At 37.9% G+C, this 20,733-nt stretch overlaps 1 protein-coding gene across 2 annotated transcripts in view; it reads right to left on the reverse strand.

Annotated features, from left to right (window-relative positions):
- RAPGEF5 (Rap guanine nucleotide exchange factor 5) overlaps positions 1-20,733 on the reverse strand; it is a 158,445-nt gene that overhangs the window by 24,190 nt on the left and 113,522 nt on the right. For both annotated transcript variants that reach the window (XM_035316607.1, XM_035316608.1), the window contains 7 exons: positions 10,609-10,687; positions 9,384-9,528; positions 8,116-8,213; positions 7,349-7,379; positions 6,296-6,374; positions 3,414-3,563; positions 639-736 (listed from right to left, as the gene is read on the reverse strand). In XM_035316607.1, coding sequence (XP_035172498.1) covers positions 639-736; positions 3,414-3,563; positions 6,296-6,374; positions 7,349-7,379; positions 8,116-8,213; positions 9,384-9,528; positions 10,609-10,687 — 680 coding nt within the window. The remainder of the gene's footprint in view (positions 1-638; positions 737-3,413; positions 3,564-6,295; positions 6,375-7,348; positions 7,380-8,115; positions 8,214-9,383; positions 9,529-10,608; positions 10,688-20,733) is intronic.

The raw sequence follows: 20,733 nt of genomic DNA on the forward strand, positions 1-20,733 counted from the left end.
TTCTGAGGACAGAGGGAATGAAATAACTTCTACTCTTCGATCTGTTTCCCTCCCTAGCACCAGAGACATGGATAGACAGATAGACAAAAGCTTCCTTTTGAAGAAAATTGAAGAAAAGGAGATGCCGCCAGCTGCAAAATATCCATGTGGATGCCACAACACTGCGGTCACGCTGATGCTCAGTAATTTTGGTAAAACTCACACTACATATATATCTACATGTGGTAATTCCACTTTTGTAGGTTTGTATAGTTTGTCTTCCACCTTCTGTAACTCTATACTAGCCATTTTATGTATCGTAAAAGCACAAGGGATAAAAAATGGAGTCATGAGCTTTGAAGTAATCCTCATCTCAGTCAGCCCTGTACAAACCAGCTTTTCTAGGCTGACGTAGATTGAAAGATTTAAGCTCTATAGAAGCTTTGGTATATTTGAAATTGATGAACAAATTCCATTACTGTTCAGTCAAATAACTGCTGTTAATGCATTTTTTTTTCCAGGTATAGAACAGCTTAGTAAAGCTTCACTAAGGAACTGAAAAATGTCATGTACTGAAAACACATTCTTAAATGAATAGGAAGCCCTTGATCTGGAGTCAGACACATAAAAAATTGGAAGTACAAAATATACATCCTTACCAAAGAATCAGTCAGATCTTTTCGGTAGACAAACATACGACTGGATGATTCAAAAGATTTAGAAATGGCCAAGTCATTTGGTTGTAGTTCATGTTTTTCTTTAAAAACAGAAAACAAAAAGCACAAGCTTCAGAAAAAGGATTATAAGCTGCATATAAATATGAGGAAAAAAAATATATTACAAACATATTTGTAAAGCCACATAATTTTTTTAGAACATAACTAAGCATTAAACACACATATACCAAGCATGGTTTCATCATCTCCACACTATTCAGAATAATAAAAGAAAAACATTTCTGATGGTGGACTAGATCACAAAATCTTCCATAACCTGCTTTCAGTGTGGACTTCACACAGGACAGAACGTAAAGAAACCCTTACATTTTCTACTCTAACCTCCTGTGCATTAGTGAACATTTCATTTCAATCCAGTGGATCTACCACAAATGAAGTGACTTCAGTTAAAGCAACGTGTCTCATCCTCAAGAGACTGAGCTGCTGTGTGTCACAGGCAAAAAAGAATGGGTGGAGATCTCGTCAGTAGCCGTTCAACCCATACAGCATGGGAATAACTGGGAAAAAAAGGTCCTTGTTAATTAATTTATGTAGAGAAATTATTCCTCTAGACCTATAGCAATTTGTTTAGTAACCAGCAGGACACACCAAACAGGCCGCAAAGAGAAAGGACTTTTCTTCTCCACTCACTGGGCAGTGTTCTACTCTGAGCAATTTTGGATGCACCAGAGGAAGGTGTGTGGGGGAAAAAAAAAAAAAAAAAAAAAAAAAAAAGACCCAGAACACAGCTAAACACTCACGCCCACTCATGCCCTAGGAAAACTGTTTCTTCCTGCGGGCTCCAAGTAATCTTCTGGAGACCTGACATGAGATTTGATTACAGTCACTGTATTAATGTAGATCCAAAAGCACTACAAGCATGCTGACAGCTACCTTGAACTTTTCATGGCCCATGAGGGAGGGGTAGAAACAAGAGTTCGAGTGCAAAACATCATTACTAACAATTCATTTTTCCCCTTCCCATGCTCACACTGGTGCCAGAAACATTCATGCTGAACTACCAGTATGTCCTTTCAAGATAATTTCAAATAAAAAGACCTTGCTTGTTCATTTAAAGAGAACAATAAAAACACGTTCTTCAATGCTCAGCCTGCTGCCCTCCAAGTGGATGGTGGATGACAGCTCTGAGTCACACAGTGAAAAACAAAGGAAAAAATAAAGCATTGGCAGGCTGCTGTTTATTGCACACAGCACACAAGTGAGAGCACATGGGAACAAGGATACTGAAACTGTGCTATCTTCAGTTAATTTGTTCCATGTGACCAAACAGCATTTTGGAAATTACAATGGTCATGTACAAATGACAGTCCTATTGTACCTGTATTTTAATGATTGCTTCTTATTGAACAGCCAAATGGCAGTGATTTCTATTCTGTGGCTTTCTTACAAAACAATGCGGTCTAGAGATAATAGCATGTTTCATTGTTTATGAATTGTTGGTTTTCTTTAGATAACTAGGCAGTTAGCACCAGATTTATTGCTATCAGAGCAAAACTTGCCCTGCTCCTGACCAGGAGCACAACACCCGAAGAACAACAGCAGCAGAAGGATCCTGCAGTGCTGCAAACTGCAGTGGACTTGAGTCTGGGCACATGCAAGGGTAAAATGAATACGTCTGCAAGTGATGTAACCCAGTTGGCCAGGACACCTACATGTAATGCTCCCCTGTGGCTGCTCCACGCCCAGGCTCTCAATTGCCAGGGCAGGGCGCCATCTTCTTGCCACCCACACCAAAAACCTGCAAAAAAAAAGTTATTTGTGTTTGACCCAGGGGAGGGAAAATGTGACCTCCACTTCTGAATCAGATAAATAAACAGAACAAGCCAGCATTTGTCTGTATTTCAAAGAAGTAAGACTGAATGCAATATCTTTACAGGTTTGCCCTTTGACTTGGGATCAACACCAGCTAATGCTGGCTTAGAGTATGGCCCAGGCATTCTCTAGTCTTAACCCTTCTTTGCAGGTCCAGCTTATCCTTTCCAGGTACTTAGTTACATCACTTCCTTTGTTTTCAGGAAAAGCCAAAGAAAAGATATCACAAAGAAGAAAACAACCTGACCAGTGATTTTGAGACCTGACAGACACCAAACAAAATCTTGGCTTTTGGCTGGTCCCTACTATCAGCCCACAAGCAGTCTGATCCTCCTCGGAAAGACAATAACCCCTTCCCTGTAAATGAGAAACACTGAACTAACAGGCAAAAAATGTCAGTCATAAGCAAGACTGCCTACAAAATATTGCTAGATTGCTCTCAGTATCTTGACTGTGGAAATACACATCTCCCTCCTTTCTCCTGGAGAATATTCATTCCCCATGCTGTAAATAAAGTAGCTACACATACAGTATTTGCTATTCCCTTTTATATTTTAAAAGCAAACCATGCCTCATTGCCTTCCAAATTAATTTAGATGTGAAAGTAGAATTATCTGTGGGGAACAAAAGAAATATCTTGTAATAACTGATAGATATGGACAGTCCTTTGCACTCCCTTCCCAGAGTGGAAACGCCACATCCGGCAGGACCCAAGAACGAGCTGTTGCCATGGGAACGACTCTGGGATGCAGCTCCTCATTGTTCCCTGGTCATCCAGCTGTGGGACCACGCAGGAACAGCTGTATCATTGCACCAGAAAATGTCAGCCCTCCCTTAAGGTGATGCACTAAAAGGTGAGCCATCGGATGAAGAAACACTATTTACCGCCAGAGAACGTGACTGTCACCAGCGCCAGCTCCTCCTCTGGGTACTGGATCTTTTCCGCTATAATCTTCAGTATCTCCTGCGCTGAAGTGGTTACTTGAGCTTTCACGCTGACGTAGGAGTGCTCCGTTATATACACGCGGCAGAATACTGCACAGAGGAAAAAAAGGCAGGCTCAGCAGCAGTCAGAGACCCCAGCAGAACGGGGGGAAACTTGCAGCCCCAGCCTCTGTGATGCCCCAGCTGCAGGAAGGGCTGCTCCCACACCTTGCCCAACAGGGATGTGAAACTAAACTAAAAATCACCATTTCCCCTCTTGCTACCCCCTCTCCCTAGAAAATGACAGGGACAAACAGATGCATCTCCATGGATGCATGTCACCAACACCTACTCAAGAGCTCCTACCATGAGGATTCATAGCAGACAACCTCCTCTGCTGTCTATTTTCTCTGCAAACTCAGCTGTTACCATCTTTTGCCCCTTCCTTTTAGGCTGAGATAAATCAGCATCTTTCCATTGCAGAAACTATTTTGCCCCTTCACTTTGACCTGGAGCAGTGGGTTCCTCAAGAGACATCTAAACTACATGCACTGCTGGGATATGTTAGCACCAGCAGAGGCTGCCTGAACAGCGGTGCAATTTGTTCCAAAACTCTTTCCCTGAGTAACTTGCAGCAGACATAAAAGGGTCTGATTTGGAGAAATTCCCTGGGCTCAAAACTTCCACTGAATTCCAAGAGTTGTTTAGGCTCTGGGAGGGAGATTCCCATCGGTAATGCTGTGGTCAGCTCAAGTAGTACTTTGTTTCTGCTATGAAAAAGATGTATGCTCTCTTTGCTTCCCAGAATTTTAGTTTACTTTTTTTTTTTTTTTTTCTCCTGAGTTTGCTGTAGCAAACTATTATATACAGCTGCCATACTTACAAGGAAAGAAACAGACTTGCAGACTGGCACAGATGTTTCAAAAATAACACCTGTTAATGAGAAGTGCCACAGCTCTGGATTCTTTACTTGCTTAAGTGCTTAAACTTTTCATTTTCTTCTACTTAAGTGCTTATTGCAGACAGGTTGCTACCATGACAGTATAAGACAATACTATTATTCTCCAGAAATGTTGTATTTTTACTGACAGATGTATGTAGCAATTTTGCCTGTTGTACAAATCTTCATGGCTTCAGGGCACTGTCATTAACTGAGATCTTGCCAGAAGTGGTTAAGAACTCTATCTTACTGAGCATCTTTGTTGTGTTTTAGAAAAGAAAAATGAAGATAAGAAGAAAGGAGGAACTTAACATTTAACCTTGGGGAAGAAAAGTCATTTGATTTTATAATTTTTTTCTTAACCTATATCTGCTGACAGACAGTAAATCAGTGTGTCAGAATCTCTCTTCAGAATGCATAAAACTAGTGAAAAGATAGATACATCAAATTGCACTCTAAATTATAAGGTAGAAAAAAATAAATAAATCTGACAGTAATATTTGGCCTCCATAAGCAAAGCACAACACAACTTGCCTACAGTGAATTTGTTTGAAATCTCCACCTCTGCCATTTGGGAGGGGAAGGTGACAGCAATATATTAACTTATAATTGAGCTGTTCACATACCCTTTATTTAGCACTGAACCAACCTACAAATCAGGTGCTTCAGAACAACCATCATACTGATCCTCTCCCCGTCCACAAATGTCCTGTCCACGATATCTATGGGCACGGACCATCCTCTACGAGCACCATCTCTTGGCAGCACTCCACAGCCCATCCCATTTCCCTCTGTCACACCCAGGCATCTCTCTCTCCTCTCCCCAGTGCTACTTTTTCTATTTCATTTCCTCAGTCCCAACATGTTTCATGGCTCATGATCACAAAGAAAGAGAGCAAAGCAATTTATGCCCTTGCTGGGTCCTACTCTTCCTGTCCCCGTGGCCATGGGGTCTGTCCCCTCTCTTGTGCCAGTACCTTTCCTTCTCATGAGCTGTGTCAGACTTTTTCAGAAAAATGAATGTGGGGGTTCTCATCCAGAAATTACATTTTTAGAAATAGCTTTGTCAGCCTAAACCTCAAATTAACTTTAGAAGACTTTAAGGAACAGAAAGAGGCTACCTATCAGCAGAACATAGTGTAGAAAAAGACTTGGCACTAATGGAGCTGTTTTTTTGCCATGTCACAAATAAGCACTAAAAATATCTTGACTCAACATGAACTTGTGGAGTTTTGTTCCCAAGGAGAAATAAAGATTCGTTGTTAAAGTGTAAGGTTTCCCAGGAGAGGGTCTTTCTGCCTGTTCTCTGCTCATGTGCATGGTGTTATTCTCCTTTCTGCCTCCTTCCTCTTTCAGGCATTATGGGAGGGTGACAGCTTCACTTTATTATTGCATTACCAATGATGAAGGGAAGTCATATTTTGAAGTGGTTGACATTAAAGTGTAGTAGCATCTCGCCCTCCATGAAGAAACATTTTTGAGGAGAGAAGTAACTTTGGTTCTCAGAGTTAGCAGATCCTGCCCCACTTAACCTGACAGGCTCATTCACCTCCTGCACCCAACATCTCAGTCAAGAGACTGAAACCATGAAACAGAGCAGGAATAAAGTCTGGTGGATAGGCTGCCTCTCCTGTGAATCACACAGCTCTGTCACAGAACCACTGGAGGAGCTGGGCAGGGGGAAAGCCCTTGAGGTATCATTACACCACTGAAACCCTGCAAAGCAGGAGGCAGAAAGGTAATCTTCATACAGCCAAAACTTCCTTGTTTGTGGCCCTAGGGTCCTGTTCAGAAGCTGTAAGTCTTATAAAGTGTAACTTATAGGCAGTCCTTACTCAGAAACAATTTTACCCTGACATTTAAAGGCAGTGCACTTTTCCCCTACTCTTTCAGTCATACTTACTTTCTTCTGCTTCATTCATGGTTCCTCTGTGCTGCAGCCAGCTCTCCTTTAGACTGAACTGGTGGAAAAAGGTTTTATTCTGTGAGGGAGTGGGGGAGGAAAAAAAAAAAAAAAAAAAAAAGAGAGAGAGAAAACAATGACTCTCTGCATTCCTGCACTTTACAAAGCAGTAATTCACAGAATATAGCATTCAGCACATACCTCTGGCCAAGAGGTTTCTGTATAGGAAATCCACCCACCCTTTCCTGGATCAGTAAGCTGGGAGTTGCCTTACTAAATAATGGCAAAGGTGGAAATTTCTGAGGAAGTGAGATGTGCCTAGGCCAATCAGCCTCGACATTTCAAGGTTATTTGTAGTCACGCACAGAGCTCATTTCTTATGCACTTATATACATTTCCTATGTACCAATCAGCCTACCTAGCAATTTCACTGTTCTGCCCTCTACATTTCTGCAGTAACATTTTAAGCTTGTTACACACTACAGCTTCAATCCAGAAGGCTTCACTAGCTCAGCAGTTCACCTCTGCACAGTTCATACATAAACATTCTCCAGTTGCATCTTTTACCTCTGGTTAAATAGACAAATCCATGTTCTTCTCTTTCTTTCTTTCTCTGTCCCTGTCACAACAGATCCCCCTTTACTCTGTTTGCTTGCCACCTGCAGTCAATGCCTGTGCTCAGGCTGGTTTGCTCAGGTTTGCTGTATCTATCCAGCCAGGCAGGATGTGCTCCCAGACCTTTGTTGTTCAAAATATTCAACACTGACATCTCAGGACGTGCTGTTAAAATGATAATACTGTCACAGCTACTGCAGGTTAGTTCACACAAGTGATATCTAGGCTACACTGGCAGGAAAATAATAATAATAATAATAATAATAATACATTCCTTAAGCAATGTTGCAGGTCTAGCCTCACTGATGCAACCTGTCATGTTTTTGGCCACCCGTCACTTTCAATTGAGATGCCAAGAAAAGATGTGGAAGTGGGGAGGGGGAAAGAAAGTGAGATTGTAAGTTAACTAGCAACCAGCAAGAATCAGGCTTGTGTTACCTTTCGGTGTGGTGAATATTCATCTACAGTGCTGAAACAAAAAGGAAAATCCAAATCATTCTTTCCATCCAAAGATTAGGAAGTCCTATTTATCTAAGTTTACAACACACAAAAAAGCTCTTTTTAACATTAAATGTTCACCACAGAATAGCTGCAGAGCTCCTTCAGTGAAAGCTAAGGGCATCTGACTCAACCAGAAAACTTTTCTGTGAGTTGCAAAGTCAATGCAGAAAAAAGAAAGTCTGTGAGTTCCCAGAGGACACTGATAGCAGCGGCAGCCAGGGTCACAGCTTTTTCCATTTCCCAAAAGGACAAATCACAGAAATGAATTCATTTGTTAGAAAAATGGGCCAAAGAAATATCTTCCACAAATACAGTAATTATCAGTAAAACAATAACCCTAACACAACCATTGCAAAAGAGATTTGCTTCTCAGTACTGCAGGGGAGAGAAGGAGAGAGAATGCATCGTTTGAAGTCAAAGACTGCTGGTTCTGAATTACATTTTGCCAGTTTTTCCACACACTATTACTTTACTTGGAAATCATCACAACCAAAATTAATGGGAGCAATTGTAGAACACACGTCACCCAACAAACATCAGATAAAATGGAATAATCTAGCTTTACTTTAAAGAAGAGATGAATTGTAAAAATGAATATAGCACTTGTATCACTCATCCCTTTATCTTTACTGAATGCCAGCAAGATGCCAACACAAATAAATTAAATAAAATGAGATTTGATCACAAATATAATCAATACTTACTGACGACGATGCATCCCAAGTATCTTCTGAAATTCCTTCAGTTCCTTCTCAAGAATGGGATATTCGTACACATCATCTAATACATTCCGGTATATCGTCTACAAAATAAAATAGTATCTGCAAACATCTGATAACTCAAAAATAAATCTAAGGTGTCATGTCAGTAGTCTAAATCAATTCAGGCACTACCCTACTGCAATAAGTTTCATCCTTGTTTTTATGCAATCAGCAGAGAATGTCCCTATTTAAATTGTCAGGCTAGTTCAATGTTCAGTTTGTCTTCAGAGAAGCACTCTTTTTATCGACACTAAGTGAAAAAGTAAAATGTAGTCTACAAACAGAAAGATAAAATGGCACTTGTGGCTATTACATGAAATGTGGATTAGTTCTGAAGAATCCATTCAAAAACTTGAGAACATACCACACCATCACCACTCATCCAAAAATAATAATTTGATTTAGACTTTCAAAATAAACGCTCTCCTTCACTTTTCCTTATGTTTGCAGACATTTTAAATTGAGTCAAGACTATCTCCAAATTTAGTTCAACATTTCATTTTTACTTGAGTGAATGACTGAATAGAGCAAAAAGGCCCTCAAGAAAATCTCCAGTTGTAAGACAGAGCTTTCAAGAAAGGTGAAAGATCAGTCCTGCAAATTTTCTCAAAATATTTTCATTTTTCCATCAGCAGCATGAGAGGGAGAGGAGAGATATAGATATAAAAAATTATAAAGTTTTGGAACTCAGATACTTGCTAAGAAGGGCAGAATCTTACTTACTAAAAATGCATAAAGCTGCATTGTTCTCAATATACAAACACTGTGGAATAGTTTTAAACTTTTCCTAATACCTCAGACAAAGACCATAAAACTTGCCCTTCATCCATGATCATCTGAACACTGACTGTAGACCCTGTTCTGGCAGAAAAGGCCAGTGTGTCTAAGGAACCTCTACATCTTCAGACTTTCATTTCCTACTTTCCCAATTTTTCCCAATTTTCTAGACAGACAAGTTTTCTAGACAAGTTGCAAAAGTTTCATATCTGAAAGTAATGATTTTCATACTGAATGCATTGACAGAATGTATGTTCAAACTGACTACTTCTAAGGCATAAAGTCAAGACACACATAAAACACATTATATTATAGATATTAAGAACAAAACTTAAATATGAAAAGTTATGTTTTATAATTTTTGCAGTTGGGGCTTTTAAGAGAAAACATGCTAATTAAACAACACTGAAATGCATCAGGAAGTGTTTCAATACCTTTAAAAATTGTTTTAAGTGCTCATCTTCATGTAACCAGTCTTTGTAGAGAGAAGTCCACTGAGAAACCAAATGCAACACTTTTCGTTTCCTACAGGATACATCAGAGTCATCTTCTTTCCCTTGATAGTTCTTTGCACAATAGGTACAGTAGGTTAAGGGAAAAAAGTACTAAGGACTCACTGAAACTTAAAAATTAAGTGACAGAAAAGACTTCATAATCACCTTGTTTATTGTTTAGTAATTAAAGTTTTTTTTTCACTACAGCGTTTGGTTTTAAATGCACATTTATTCTCTTTGAAGCTTTAGGAATTTCAACTTTTTAGAATGAAATACTCAGTAATAGAAATGTCAGTTCATCCCCTGTGTCACCATGATTTTTTTTCCTTTCTATAGTAGAGAGAGAAGTCTATAAAAAGTAAAAACAGTTTAAAAGGAGTTATACAATGTTGAGTCATATCTTCCTGTAGAAGTGGGAATGAACCTTTTTCCTGCACACAGAAGCCAATGTGAATGTATGAAGGAGCACAATGCATCATTACATCAACAAAAAAAACTGAGCAGAGGAAGTCAGTTATTTTTCCCTGCACAAATTATACTATCTGCAGAAATAATAATATTAAGGGAAAAAAAAAAAAAAAAAAAAAGTAAAAGAATCTATTTATACTATTGTTCTCTATTCACAAAGCAGAAATACCAAATGACAGAAGGTACTCACTTTATGCATTGTTCCTGTCCCTTCACTATTCTTTCTTTCATTAAGTGAAAAGATTATGCTTTCACGGCAAAAAGAAAAGAAGGTAAAGAAAAAAAAAAAAAAAGAGAGAGAATGAAAGAATGTTCATTTTATACCTACAAGATCATTCAAGCAATACACCATAGCTTATGGAAATAATTGGAAATAGGAGAAAAAAAACTGTTTTGTCTCAAAATGATTTATATATTGTATCAAAATGACAAAAGGTACAGACATTGTAGAATACTTCTTCATTTTTTTTTCCTCTTAACATATTCTGATGTATATTACACAGGTATTCTAAGAATTAACATTTATGTTCTGGGTATGTTTTAACCTGATCTTAAATGTTATTTTGTAAAAGTTATGAAGATTCATATAGCTTTAAACAAAACCAGCATTTGCATTGCTGTTATGAATTAGGCCTGACAATATACAAACATAGGTGTCACTGTGTGACACCTGCTAATACAGCACTTAAAAGGATATTGCCTCAGAAGTGCCTGGCACAAGTCATCAGTCGTCATGAAAACTGTGTACGTGAGAAGGAAGTCATCCAGGAGAGTTTCTGCAGAGAAAGACAAAAAAGAATAACTTACAATATGTTGTTGAAAGGAAGAAGACAGTATCTATTATCTATTCCTGTGTGCATGGCAGGAACAGGAACTCAAAAATAAATAAATAAATAAATAAATAAATAAATAAAAGCTTAAAGAATACCAGAATACATCACTGATTTGAAGACTGTTTCACACAGTTAACAGCATGTTTCCATTGTGGATGAGATCCTTATTTAACAAGCACATCCTCAATTCTCAAAGAGCCAACGTGTAGGAATACGCACAAAATAATAAACAGTTCAGCACTGAGAGTCCTCTTCATAAACACCACCACCCTGGTTGGCTCTGCTGGATGGTTCCAGCCAAGCAACCTTTCCACCAGCTAAGTTTTAGAATTTCAGAAGACAAGTTTTTAATAATAGAAGATGGAATACTGAGATTGCCATGTACTGTGATGAACATGTGTTTGAGAAGCATGAACAAAACATATTCAAACCTTTAACTGGTTAAATCTTGAGTGCATCACTGTAAGTGCTGTGGTTTACTTAATTACATTATTCAAGTTATTTTCTGCTTCTAACATTCCTCCAACTGGTTTCTATCCGTGTTACTAAAATGTCGTGAAAGTACTTGCTGACAAAACATTTCTACCCACTGCAATTGTAGGTCCTCAGGTTGTGAGTACAAGCGGTACTGTCAACTCAGACCTGAAAGCAGATTTCCTATTCCTCATTCCTATGCCACACTCATTTTAGGATTTTGCCAAACCTTTACTACACACTAGTTGCAAGAGGGAAGGCTGAAAGAACTAGGTTTCCTCTAAGATGAGAGGGCTCAGGGAGAATCTTGTGGTGGTCTTCAACAGCTCAGTGGCAGGGTAGAGAGAACTCCTAACTTGTGCCAGGCACATGTAATGTAATGACAAAAGGAAACCATCAGACACAGATAAAAGGATTTTTTTTTCCCCTTTGAAGATGGACAGCTACAGGGACAAGTTGCCCAGACAGACTGCAGAACCTCCAACATCAACAATATTCAAAGCTTGCTGGGGCACCACAGCCTGGTCTTACTAGAGCTACTTTAAGCAAGGGTTAGACCAGATGGATTCCAGAAGTCCCTTCCAGGGAAAACTGCACTATAACTGAAACAACTTTGCTTCCATTGCTAGTTAATCACTCATACATGATGTGTGATCTCAGAATTAATTTTTATTTTGTTCACAGACAACACAATTTTTAGTTTTCTGCAAACCGATGTGAGAATTATGCTGGTCATTTTACACCCAACATAAAAATGACAGTTTTTTTTTTGTTTTGTTTTGTTTTTTTGTTTTGTTTTGTGTTTTTTTTTTTTTGACAAAACAATGCGGTTTTTCTTGAAACTTGAGGAGTCTGCGTTCACCGTATTTCTTTGACTTCCAGCAAACACCCTGTGCTCCCTTTAAAAAGAAATCAGTTTTGCACCACCTGCTTTACTAGATGGAACATAGAGGCTGACAGGTAACGTAGGAAATTCCAGTTACTTTTTGTTGATGTATATATATATATGAAGTATTTATTGTAGAGCAAAAAAACAACTAATACTAGTTGTTATTAATTGTTACCAATTACTCAGTTGTGATTTAAGTGGTGGATTTACAGCTGTAAAGATTGAAGGACAAAACACACCTCAGAGGACAACGATAAGGCTGTGCCCTCATTTCCATATGCTGGTTTCCTTGCTATTTGTTTGTGATCTGGTCCAGTCCAAGCTAGTGCTTGTGTGCAGGTAACTGAGAGCAATCCAGCAGCTTTTCATACTAAGGCTGTAATTTCACAATAATTTAGGCCAATTTCAGTCACAGCTGCCTTGGACTTCCTTGTCATTAAATTGACCTCTTAGATGAGGTGCAGAATGGCAAGAAAAAATCATCCATGTGTCATGAAGAGGCAGATATCATGTGAATATCATATGGATGGATGGCTAATGACATCTCACCCTGTCAGCAAAGGATTCAAAATACAAATAATAATAATAATAATGTAGCTAGATCAATACCTTTTGCCCAGTAGTTCTTAAAAGACTCCTGATGTGAAGATGCATGGCTAAAGCTCCTTGCATTCACTTATAAAATAAGTGGGTTCTTTATATTTCACCAACACTGTTTAAAAACTGTGGAAAGTATTATCTCTGTATAAAATGAAAATTTTCTCTCAGTAAATGAAAAAGTTGTTGTGAACAGCTTGTTTTCTATCTAAAAGGACATCTATTCATTCTGTTGCACGTCTTTTGGATGATACGATGAAGCTACTAAAGTTGGAGGTTTCACAAACATTTATTTGGAAATTGTTGCTCCTGCAGCCAACCACCACATCTAATCTCTCATTTTTGTTCTTGACCAAACTATGTGCAGTGACACTCATGTAGTCAAAGATGCAGTTACAACAGATCATTACCACAACTGTCTATTCTATATAGGTGATGCCAAAGCTTCAGCAATACATAGCCATATATTCAGAAAAGAAATGAAGTACTAGGTGAAGGAAAACTTTAATGCTTATCAGTGAACTTGAGAAATTGTTCAAAATAGTGTGACTTTATCATACTACCTGGTGTTAAAATACCAATATAAAAATTTATTTTTAATACCAGATCATGTGTTTTCCAGATGTCTGTTATCAATTCATTTCCAATCCCAAAGTGTTAGGATAGGAAGAAAGACTGGATATGTAATGACTTGAGTTTTTGCTTGATTTTTTTGCACAAACTGTGTTATAGATATTACTAATGCAATTCTTTTTAAAACAAGTGACAATTAAAACTGTTTATTTTTTCAGGTGTCCCACAACTCTTTTTAAGCCCTCTGTTCAACTCAGACATACCTCTATCTGTTCAGTTTTTGGCTTCTAACGACTTTATCATAATAAGGTATACCACTCAGCCAACGCAGTCACAGAGTAATTAGTTTTTTGTGTTTGTTTGTTTGCTTGTTTGTTTTAAATATGGAGGAAATGCTAAGAAGCCAATACATTATGATTCCCGTAGTTTGTGTATAGGCTGCATCTCTTCAAACTGCTTCTGAACTTGTTTAGAAATGTAAACCCTAAAGGAACGTTTTGAACAAAAAAGTCTAGATTATACATGTGGTCCATTAATAGCATCACTCATCTGTTAAATTACCTTAACAAGTAAGCAATGAAAGTGCTTTTGCTAGATTAAATATCTATTACCAGACATCATGTAAAGACTTTATAATAATATTCATATTTTAAAACATCTGTACTAACTTGCATGTATTTCCCTGAAGTACAGATATGTACAGTTCACTGTACCTATCTTCTGTATTTTCTACTCAAATGCACTGTAATTTAAGATAATTCCAATATGGTTTTATATGCCATAGCAAGGACACAAAATCTAAGTGTTCACTGATTCTTCAAAAATAAACCATTCAAAACAAACAATTGCAGACTTCTCAAATACTTTTTGAAGATTAACATGTGCTCTCAGTTACTGATTTGTTGGTCTTAACCTGCAAACAAGAGAGAAACTCTTAAGCACAAGACAATTTATTCACAGCAAATTATTTTTTGAGCTCCTAATGGACTTTTAGAATAGTACACTTCAAGAGGAAGGGCTTTAACTGTACAAGTTGACCTAATATTTATGAACAGAATTCTTCCTGTTTTTTCCTCTCTAGTCATAGTTGATTTAAGAGTTGTTTTTGTTGTTGTTGTTGTTGTTGTTTTTAAAAAAAAGGCAATTCCAGTCACCAGTAATTATTTACAGTGCACCATACACCCACTCAGAAGGGCAGTGAAGTTCCTCAGCTTTTAAAATCTACTACGTCCCAGTTTCTGCATAAATTTGTGACCACCTTCCCTATCCTTCTCATAGAAGAAGTTTTTCTGGTATTTATAGAATCTAGTGAGAATAAAATGCACAGTAACAGTTGAAAAAGAAAAAAGCCGCCTTTGGAAGAAAAGTCTTTCCTCATGCAAAAGCCCATGATGTTATTTTTTTAATTTCTCTTCTTCATGATTTTTTTTTATTTAATCATTTTCTTTTAGTCATCAATCTAATTTTTCTTTATTCCTCGCAATTTACCTTCATTTGGTTAAGCAATCACTAAAAAGTATGCAGTCAGCTTGCAGCTATGGAATATTTCATTTCAAAGACAATTTCTATCATTTTAAAGATTCATTGAGACATGCAACAGAAACAGCATGCATTCAATGGGATACTGCTCTTGCAGCTTTTTGAGGGCAGCCTTAGGCAGTAAATCTCACCACACTGAACATGTGCTCTCAGCATCTTACCATAGGCATAAAAATAATAACAACAACAAAAAGTGCACTGTGTTTATTTATTATTAAATAGTCAATTCACACCAGCTTCTGCTGAGACAGGTTCTCACGGCTGTGTGTCTTCCCCCAGGTGAAAAAATGCAGCGTAGACACCAACTTTACTGGCAGCTCTTAGTACCCCTCCTCCAGACATGCTGTACTAAGTCCTTCTGCAAGATATGTTCAGGATGGGTAAGAGATGGAGAGAACAGTATATAGACATGGGATGTCCTGATGCACATGGATTTCCCAGAGAACATTCACTTTCAGTTGACAACTGGAGGACCCAGAAAAGGCATCTACAAGAGAAGTTACAGCTGTACTGCATGTGTACAGTGATGGGATCCAATGGCAACAATAATCTGGCTGGGATCAGGTATCTTGAGTCCCAGAGACAGTAAACGGTCATATATTTGGATAACCACCCAATTGTACATTCCCATATCCTTCAAAAAATCCACAGGATTCTCTGCTGCTTTCCATGTGCCCTCTTACCTAAACAGATCATAGCCTTTCTCTCTGAGGGGGCAACTCTACAAATTTTAACCCAGTGTAAGGGCACATTTTTTATATATGCACAATTTTAAATGGCAGGAGTGTAGAATGGGTTTCTCACATGGATTTACACACCAAATCTTATTTCTCTCTCCACTGTCTTCTCTTGACAGGGTATCACTTACCAAGGCTTAGAAAATAAATTAATAAAGAGCTGTAGCCAGAAACCATCTGTGGTACACCTTTAGCAAACCAGTACAGGCAGTATACTTTATGTCTTTGGCATGTCCAAGCCTTGTAAGTTATTCTCAAACTTGGATATTTTCTTAAGCTTGCATAGTGGTAAAAGGCATCAGGGGAGCATTATGATAGTAATAACTTGTTACAGAAATGTGGAAAGAGACATAATCTAAAGGAAATGTCTTGTCAAATGAAATAAAAGTTAAAGTATTTTTATTAAATTAAATATTTTAGCTATCACATAAAATGAGTAAAGGAGGAGAAGTAGAGAAATATTCCAGTGCTACAGATAGCTACACCTAACTAGTTTATCAATTTGCATGTCCACATATCATTTACTAGCATGGGTTTAAACACATTTGTACACATCATCACATCTGGAACACTACACATATACTCTATACATACTTACATTACGAGTATGTTCAATAGATCGAACTATTCAGAGTACATCTATTGCTAATATTAGACAACCTATCCACCTAGGCCAGATATAACTGCTCCTAATGCCAGCACTGACTCATTAATCCCTTTATACCCACAAGAAGAGATAACCTGATAATAAACTCCAGTTTGTTCTGGTTTTCTGATCACCTTGTTACATCCTGAATAGTTGTTGTTTTGCTGCTTCTCAATGTCTACCAACAAAAAAATACCAGTGAAAAATAAACCAAACACATCCTCCCATCTCCTTCACAAACAGATTGCCCTGATGACAAGAACCCTTCTCTTTTCATATCTGACCTTACAAAGCAACTTTTCACCTCTCATTCTTCTTACTCTATGGTGTTTCTGTTTCCATTTTCTTTGTTTGTTATTACATGCTTATTTAAATATTAAGAAAAAATAAGTTTATGCAAAACATCTGGCCAACAAGATTTTAAATACAAAATGCATAATTTTGTTTCTAATAATTACATGGTTTACAAAAGGTAATTTGCTCTGTATAGAGGGATACAAACATACAGGCTCTGTGCCTAGACTCTGTATCCCTTATTCTGCGGATTGTCTATGTCATGTACTGTTAGTTATTAAGAGGGTAATAGTGAACTCTTAAACTGTAAAGAAAAACAACTAATATAGTTTTTTGTAAAGCTTATCACCATTCTGAACACAAATCTCTTTCACTTTGCACTGTACAAATCCATTGTGAATGGTTGTGCAAGAATTATAGAAAGATTTAAGGTTTTTTTTTAGACCTGTATTCCACATTAAATAGGATTACAAGAAAATACAGATAAAGTACTGGAAAGCAAATCTTTTTCCACTTTATGCAAAGTAGGTGTTCAGCTTTCTCTGAGGATTTGCTCGAGGAGACCAAACCTAGATGGAGAATGCAGAGGAACAAAAAAAAAGAAAAAAAAAAAAAAAAGAAAAAAAAAAGCCTGAAAGAACAAGCTTCTGGAATTCAGTTAATTCACAAGTTAAAACTACTCTTAATGAGCTTTTACAGTGTCAAGTTCACAGCCCGTAGTCATGCAGTTGTGGCTTTCAGTATGAGTATGTGAAGAAGTTAGCAAAAGGGTGAAGAACTCATGTCTTGGATTAAAAGTATTACTCTCCAAACCTCAGCTTTCCAAGCCAAGGAAATGGCTAAATACCCTTACTCTTCAATTTACCTCTCATTCTCAGAAATGTATCAAACAGGAAAAGATCAGAAGATCTCCGTCATCCTGAGGCATGTTAAAACCTGAGTATAATGTATTTGGTGGGCAGTGCATAGGAACTCCAGCAACAAGAACTCTTAGTTGGGGTTACACACACATTTCTCAAACATTAATGCAAACTCCAAGTTTCATACAGAAATTATACCTCTTTGCTCTTTGGTGTGGCGGGGTGGGAGACTTTTTTTTTGGGGGGGGGGGAATATGTTTTAGATAACATATAGAAAAAAAATACAACAGCTGTAACCCTTCATCTATGCCATCTCTTATTTGTGACTATGGCAGGCAAAGACAATGGTAGGAGCATATGGACGTCTCCTTTTAAATTCTTTATGTTAATGCACTAAGCAGTGTTAACCAGAATTCTGAATTTAAAAATCACCGACAACTTCAAAAATTGTTCTCATTTGCATTCACTATGTCATCCCTACTTTGCATGACCAGCCACTTTTCCCTAGCATTTAGTGAGGCTCATCCCACTGAATATATTAGAAAAAAAAATCCTTCAGTGTTCATTTCAGTCATACATCTTCCTATGTATGACTGAAATGTTGGACTCAACAATGCTAATGTATCTTGTGACCTCAAGACACACACCAGAAAATTGTGGGATTTTAAAAAATATTATTATTATTTTAAATAAAATACTCATAGGTGGGGTTAGCAATACCATAATGCTCAGAAACAGTTAAAACTTTTATTTCTCACAATTGCAGAAAAGCAGCCCTATGAGATAGGGTTACAGCTGGGCAAACAGACAGATGAAATCCCCATGCTTGAGTAAAATGGATGCTCATTGCTTACTGTTCTGTAGGGAACAGACATTTTTTGCTATTTTGAATATGCACTTACTGAGTTCAAATTAAACTAGATGAGGGCCACAGAAATGCATTTGCAAGTTTTTATGCCTCTCAGTGCTGAAAGCTCTTAAGTTTGACAAATTTTTTTCACCCCTCTTACTCCTTTCCATAAAATGTGAAAAATTATAATCACACCTCAAGGTGGAAGCTGCTACACGTAGTCTCTTTGGTTCACATAATACTATGCAATGCCCTGAAACCTTCCAGCAATGCAAATGCATGTCCAGCAAGTTGTAGCTAGTTATCAGAAAATTGCTCATTCTGCAGAAATGGAAAAATGATTTGAGGGCAACTCCTTTTAAAGACAGAAGTTTCTCAATAATCTGTAATTCCACAGCAATTTACTAAAAATGTCAGGATGCCCCTGAGTACAAACAGTAAATGCAAACTGCTGTCATTACTATCTGATCTAGCAAGATACCATTCATTACAAGGAGGGTGCCAAGTAGTCCCAAATCCCCCTTGCCTTCAACAGATGGCAGTGGCACTCAGGACCTCACAGGATTAACCCTTAATCCAAAAATCAAATACTCCAGAAATGCTATGCCACTATGGGCACAGCTTGAAGCAAAAAATGAAAATCACGTTGAGAAATAAAGGTCAATATATAATTTGCTGCTAATGTATTAAAACAATTATAGTAGTTATGTCATCTAACCACTGAAGCTCTGAGAAATCAATGTGCAAAGGAATAAAGAGCAAGGCATTTATTTCTGTCGTTAGGTTAGAAAAAGAAAATATATAAGGGCAAGATACTTAACCTGTACAACCAGAATTTTTATTAGAGCACAAAACTCAGAACTAGGAATAATTTCTAAGGTCACCTCCCAGTGATTTCTGGCAGTATTTTAACATCTGCAGAATTAATCAAACACATTCTGCCCAGTAAGGTCAAAGATCCTCCCGAAGTTGTATTCCAGTTGCTGCTATCATACATACAGGAGCAGCTTCATATTTTGTTAGAGGGACAAAAAGCCCTGAAACCACAGGCATAGAGCAAATGTCAGACTTGTCTAGCTTTAATGAGGTACTAATTTTTTTTCACATAGTCATCTGAAATCTGAAGCTTTTTTTTTCCCCCCTCCAGGTAGGATGGAGCCGTGGTGATTAATGTGCAGCTATAATGGTTTGGGTTATTTGAAGTTATTGAACAAATCCACTACACCTTATACATTTTAAAGTATTAGAAATATTGCCTATAGCTCTCACCCTAAGATATTGCTACTAAAAAAAAAAAAAAAAAAAAAAAGCCCTTAACTATTGTAACTAAACCACTCAAGCCTTCCATGCAGTGAAACTTCAATTGACAGCAGACTGAGATATCTAAAATATGTGCAAGGTATTCCCACCAGCCTAGCTGCAGAAAGAAGCCAGTCCTTGCTTGCCTTTCCAATCTCCCGAAGTACTTCAAAAAACACCATCCTCTCCTTCCATTGATTGTTTCTAATAAGCCAGCCAGGCCAGGAGTGCCTGGAGCAGCAGGATGGAGGATAAAAGATTTAATGGTTCCCTTTCATCTTTCTGCCTGCAGCCAGCTGCCTCGTGGGGGTGGACATGCAGCAGTAACAGCACAGAACACTGGATAGTCCTCACTTGTTCTTCATCTCCAGCAGGTTCACAGCCTGGCACCCTAGACACCCACTTGTCTTGGTGAAAGTCAGATAAGCAAGTGCGAAACAATTTTCTAGTTGTTCTTTTACCTGGATTTCTTTGTTTACCTGCTCTCACCCTCACCTCCAGCCACCCAAAGAGATGCCAGGCTCTCCAGTCCCGATCATTAATGACACAATGTCCAGGTGCCACTGTCACCGCCTCAGGGAGCCAAGAGCTACACTGGAAAACCTACTGCTTGGAAGAAGTAATCTTCAGATCTGCTGTCATATCAAATACATAAATATTGTCACATCTTCAAACAGAGATTGTGAGTTCTTCTTTTTTGGGTCTGCATCTTGAGCTACTTTAAAAGAGCCTAATTTTCAATGGCATTTCCCAGAACAAGAACTCAAATTTTCTGTTGATGTCCCCAATACAACATCTATAAAAATAAATAATTTATTAAATCTTAATTGGCAGTATTTTCAAATACTAGTGCCACCTAAATTTTTAAATGTAGTGTCTAATGACAGGCTCTAAAAAACACTACATTTGGACAATATCCAGTCGAGTCAATTACAATGACAAGTACAATGTAGGGCACAGAATAAACTCCACACTGGAGCATCATATGGGTAAAGAACAAGCTGAAAGGCGTGTGGAAATGCCACCTCTCAAGCTTTGCAGGTCAGGTGCAATGCCTACAGTTCAGCGTGCAGCCTTACCCCTACCACATCCGCTGTTAACTGCTTTCCATACCAACTCGAGCAATAGGTCCCTGGAGGAAACAGAAATGTACAGATCTGCTGTGTATTTTGAAAAGTGTTTAGCAAGAAACTTTGATCCATTATTTTCCCCCTACAAAGAAGCAAGGGGA

The sequence above is a fragment of the Oxyura jamaicensis genome, chromosome 2 (genome assembly GCF_011077185.1).
Source record: "Oxyura jamaicensis isolate SHBP4307 breed ruddy duck chromosome 2, BPBGC_Ojam_1.0, whole genome shotgun sequence".
Lineage (NCBI taxonomy): Eukaryota > Metazoa > Chordata > Aves > Anseriformes > Anatidae > Oxyura > Oxyura jamaicensis.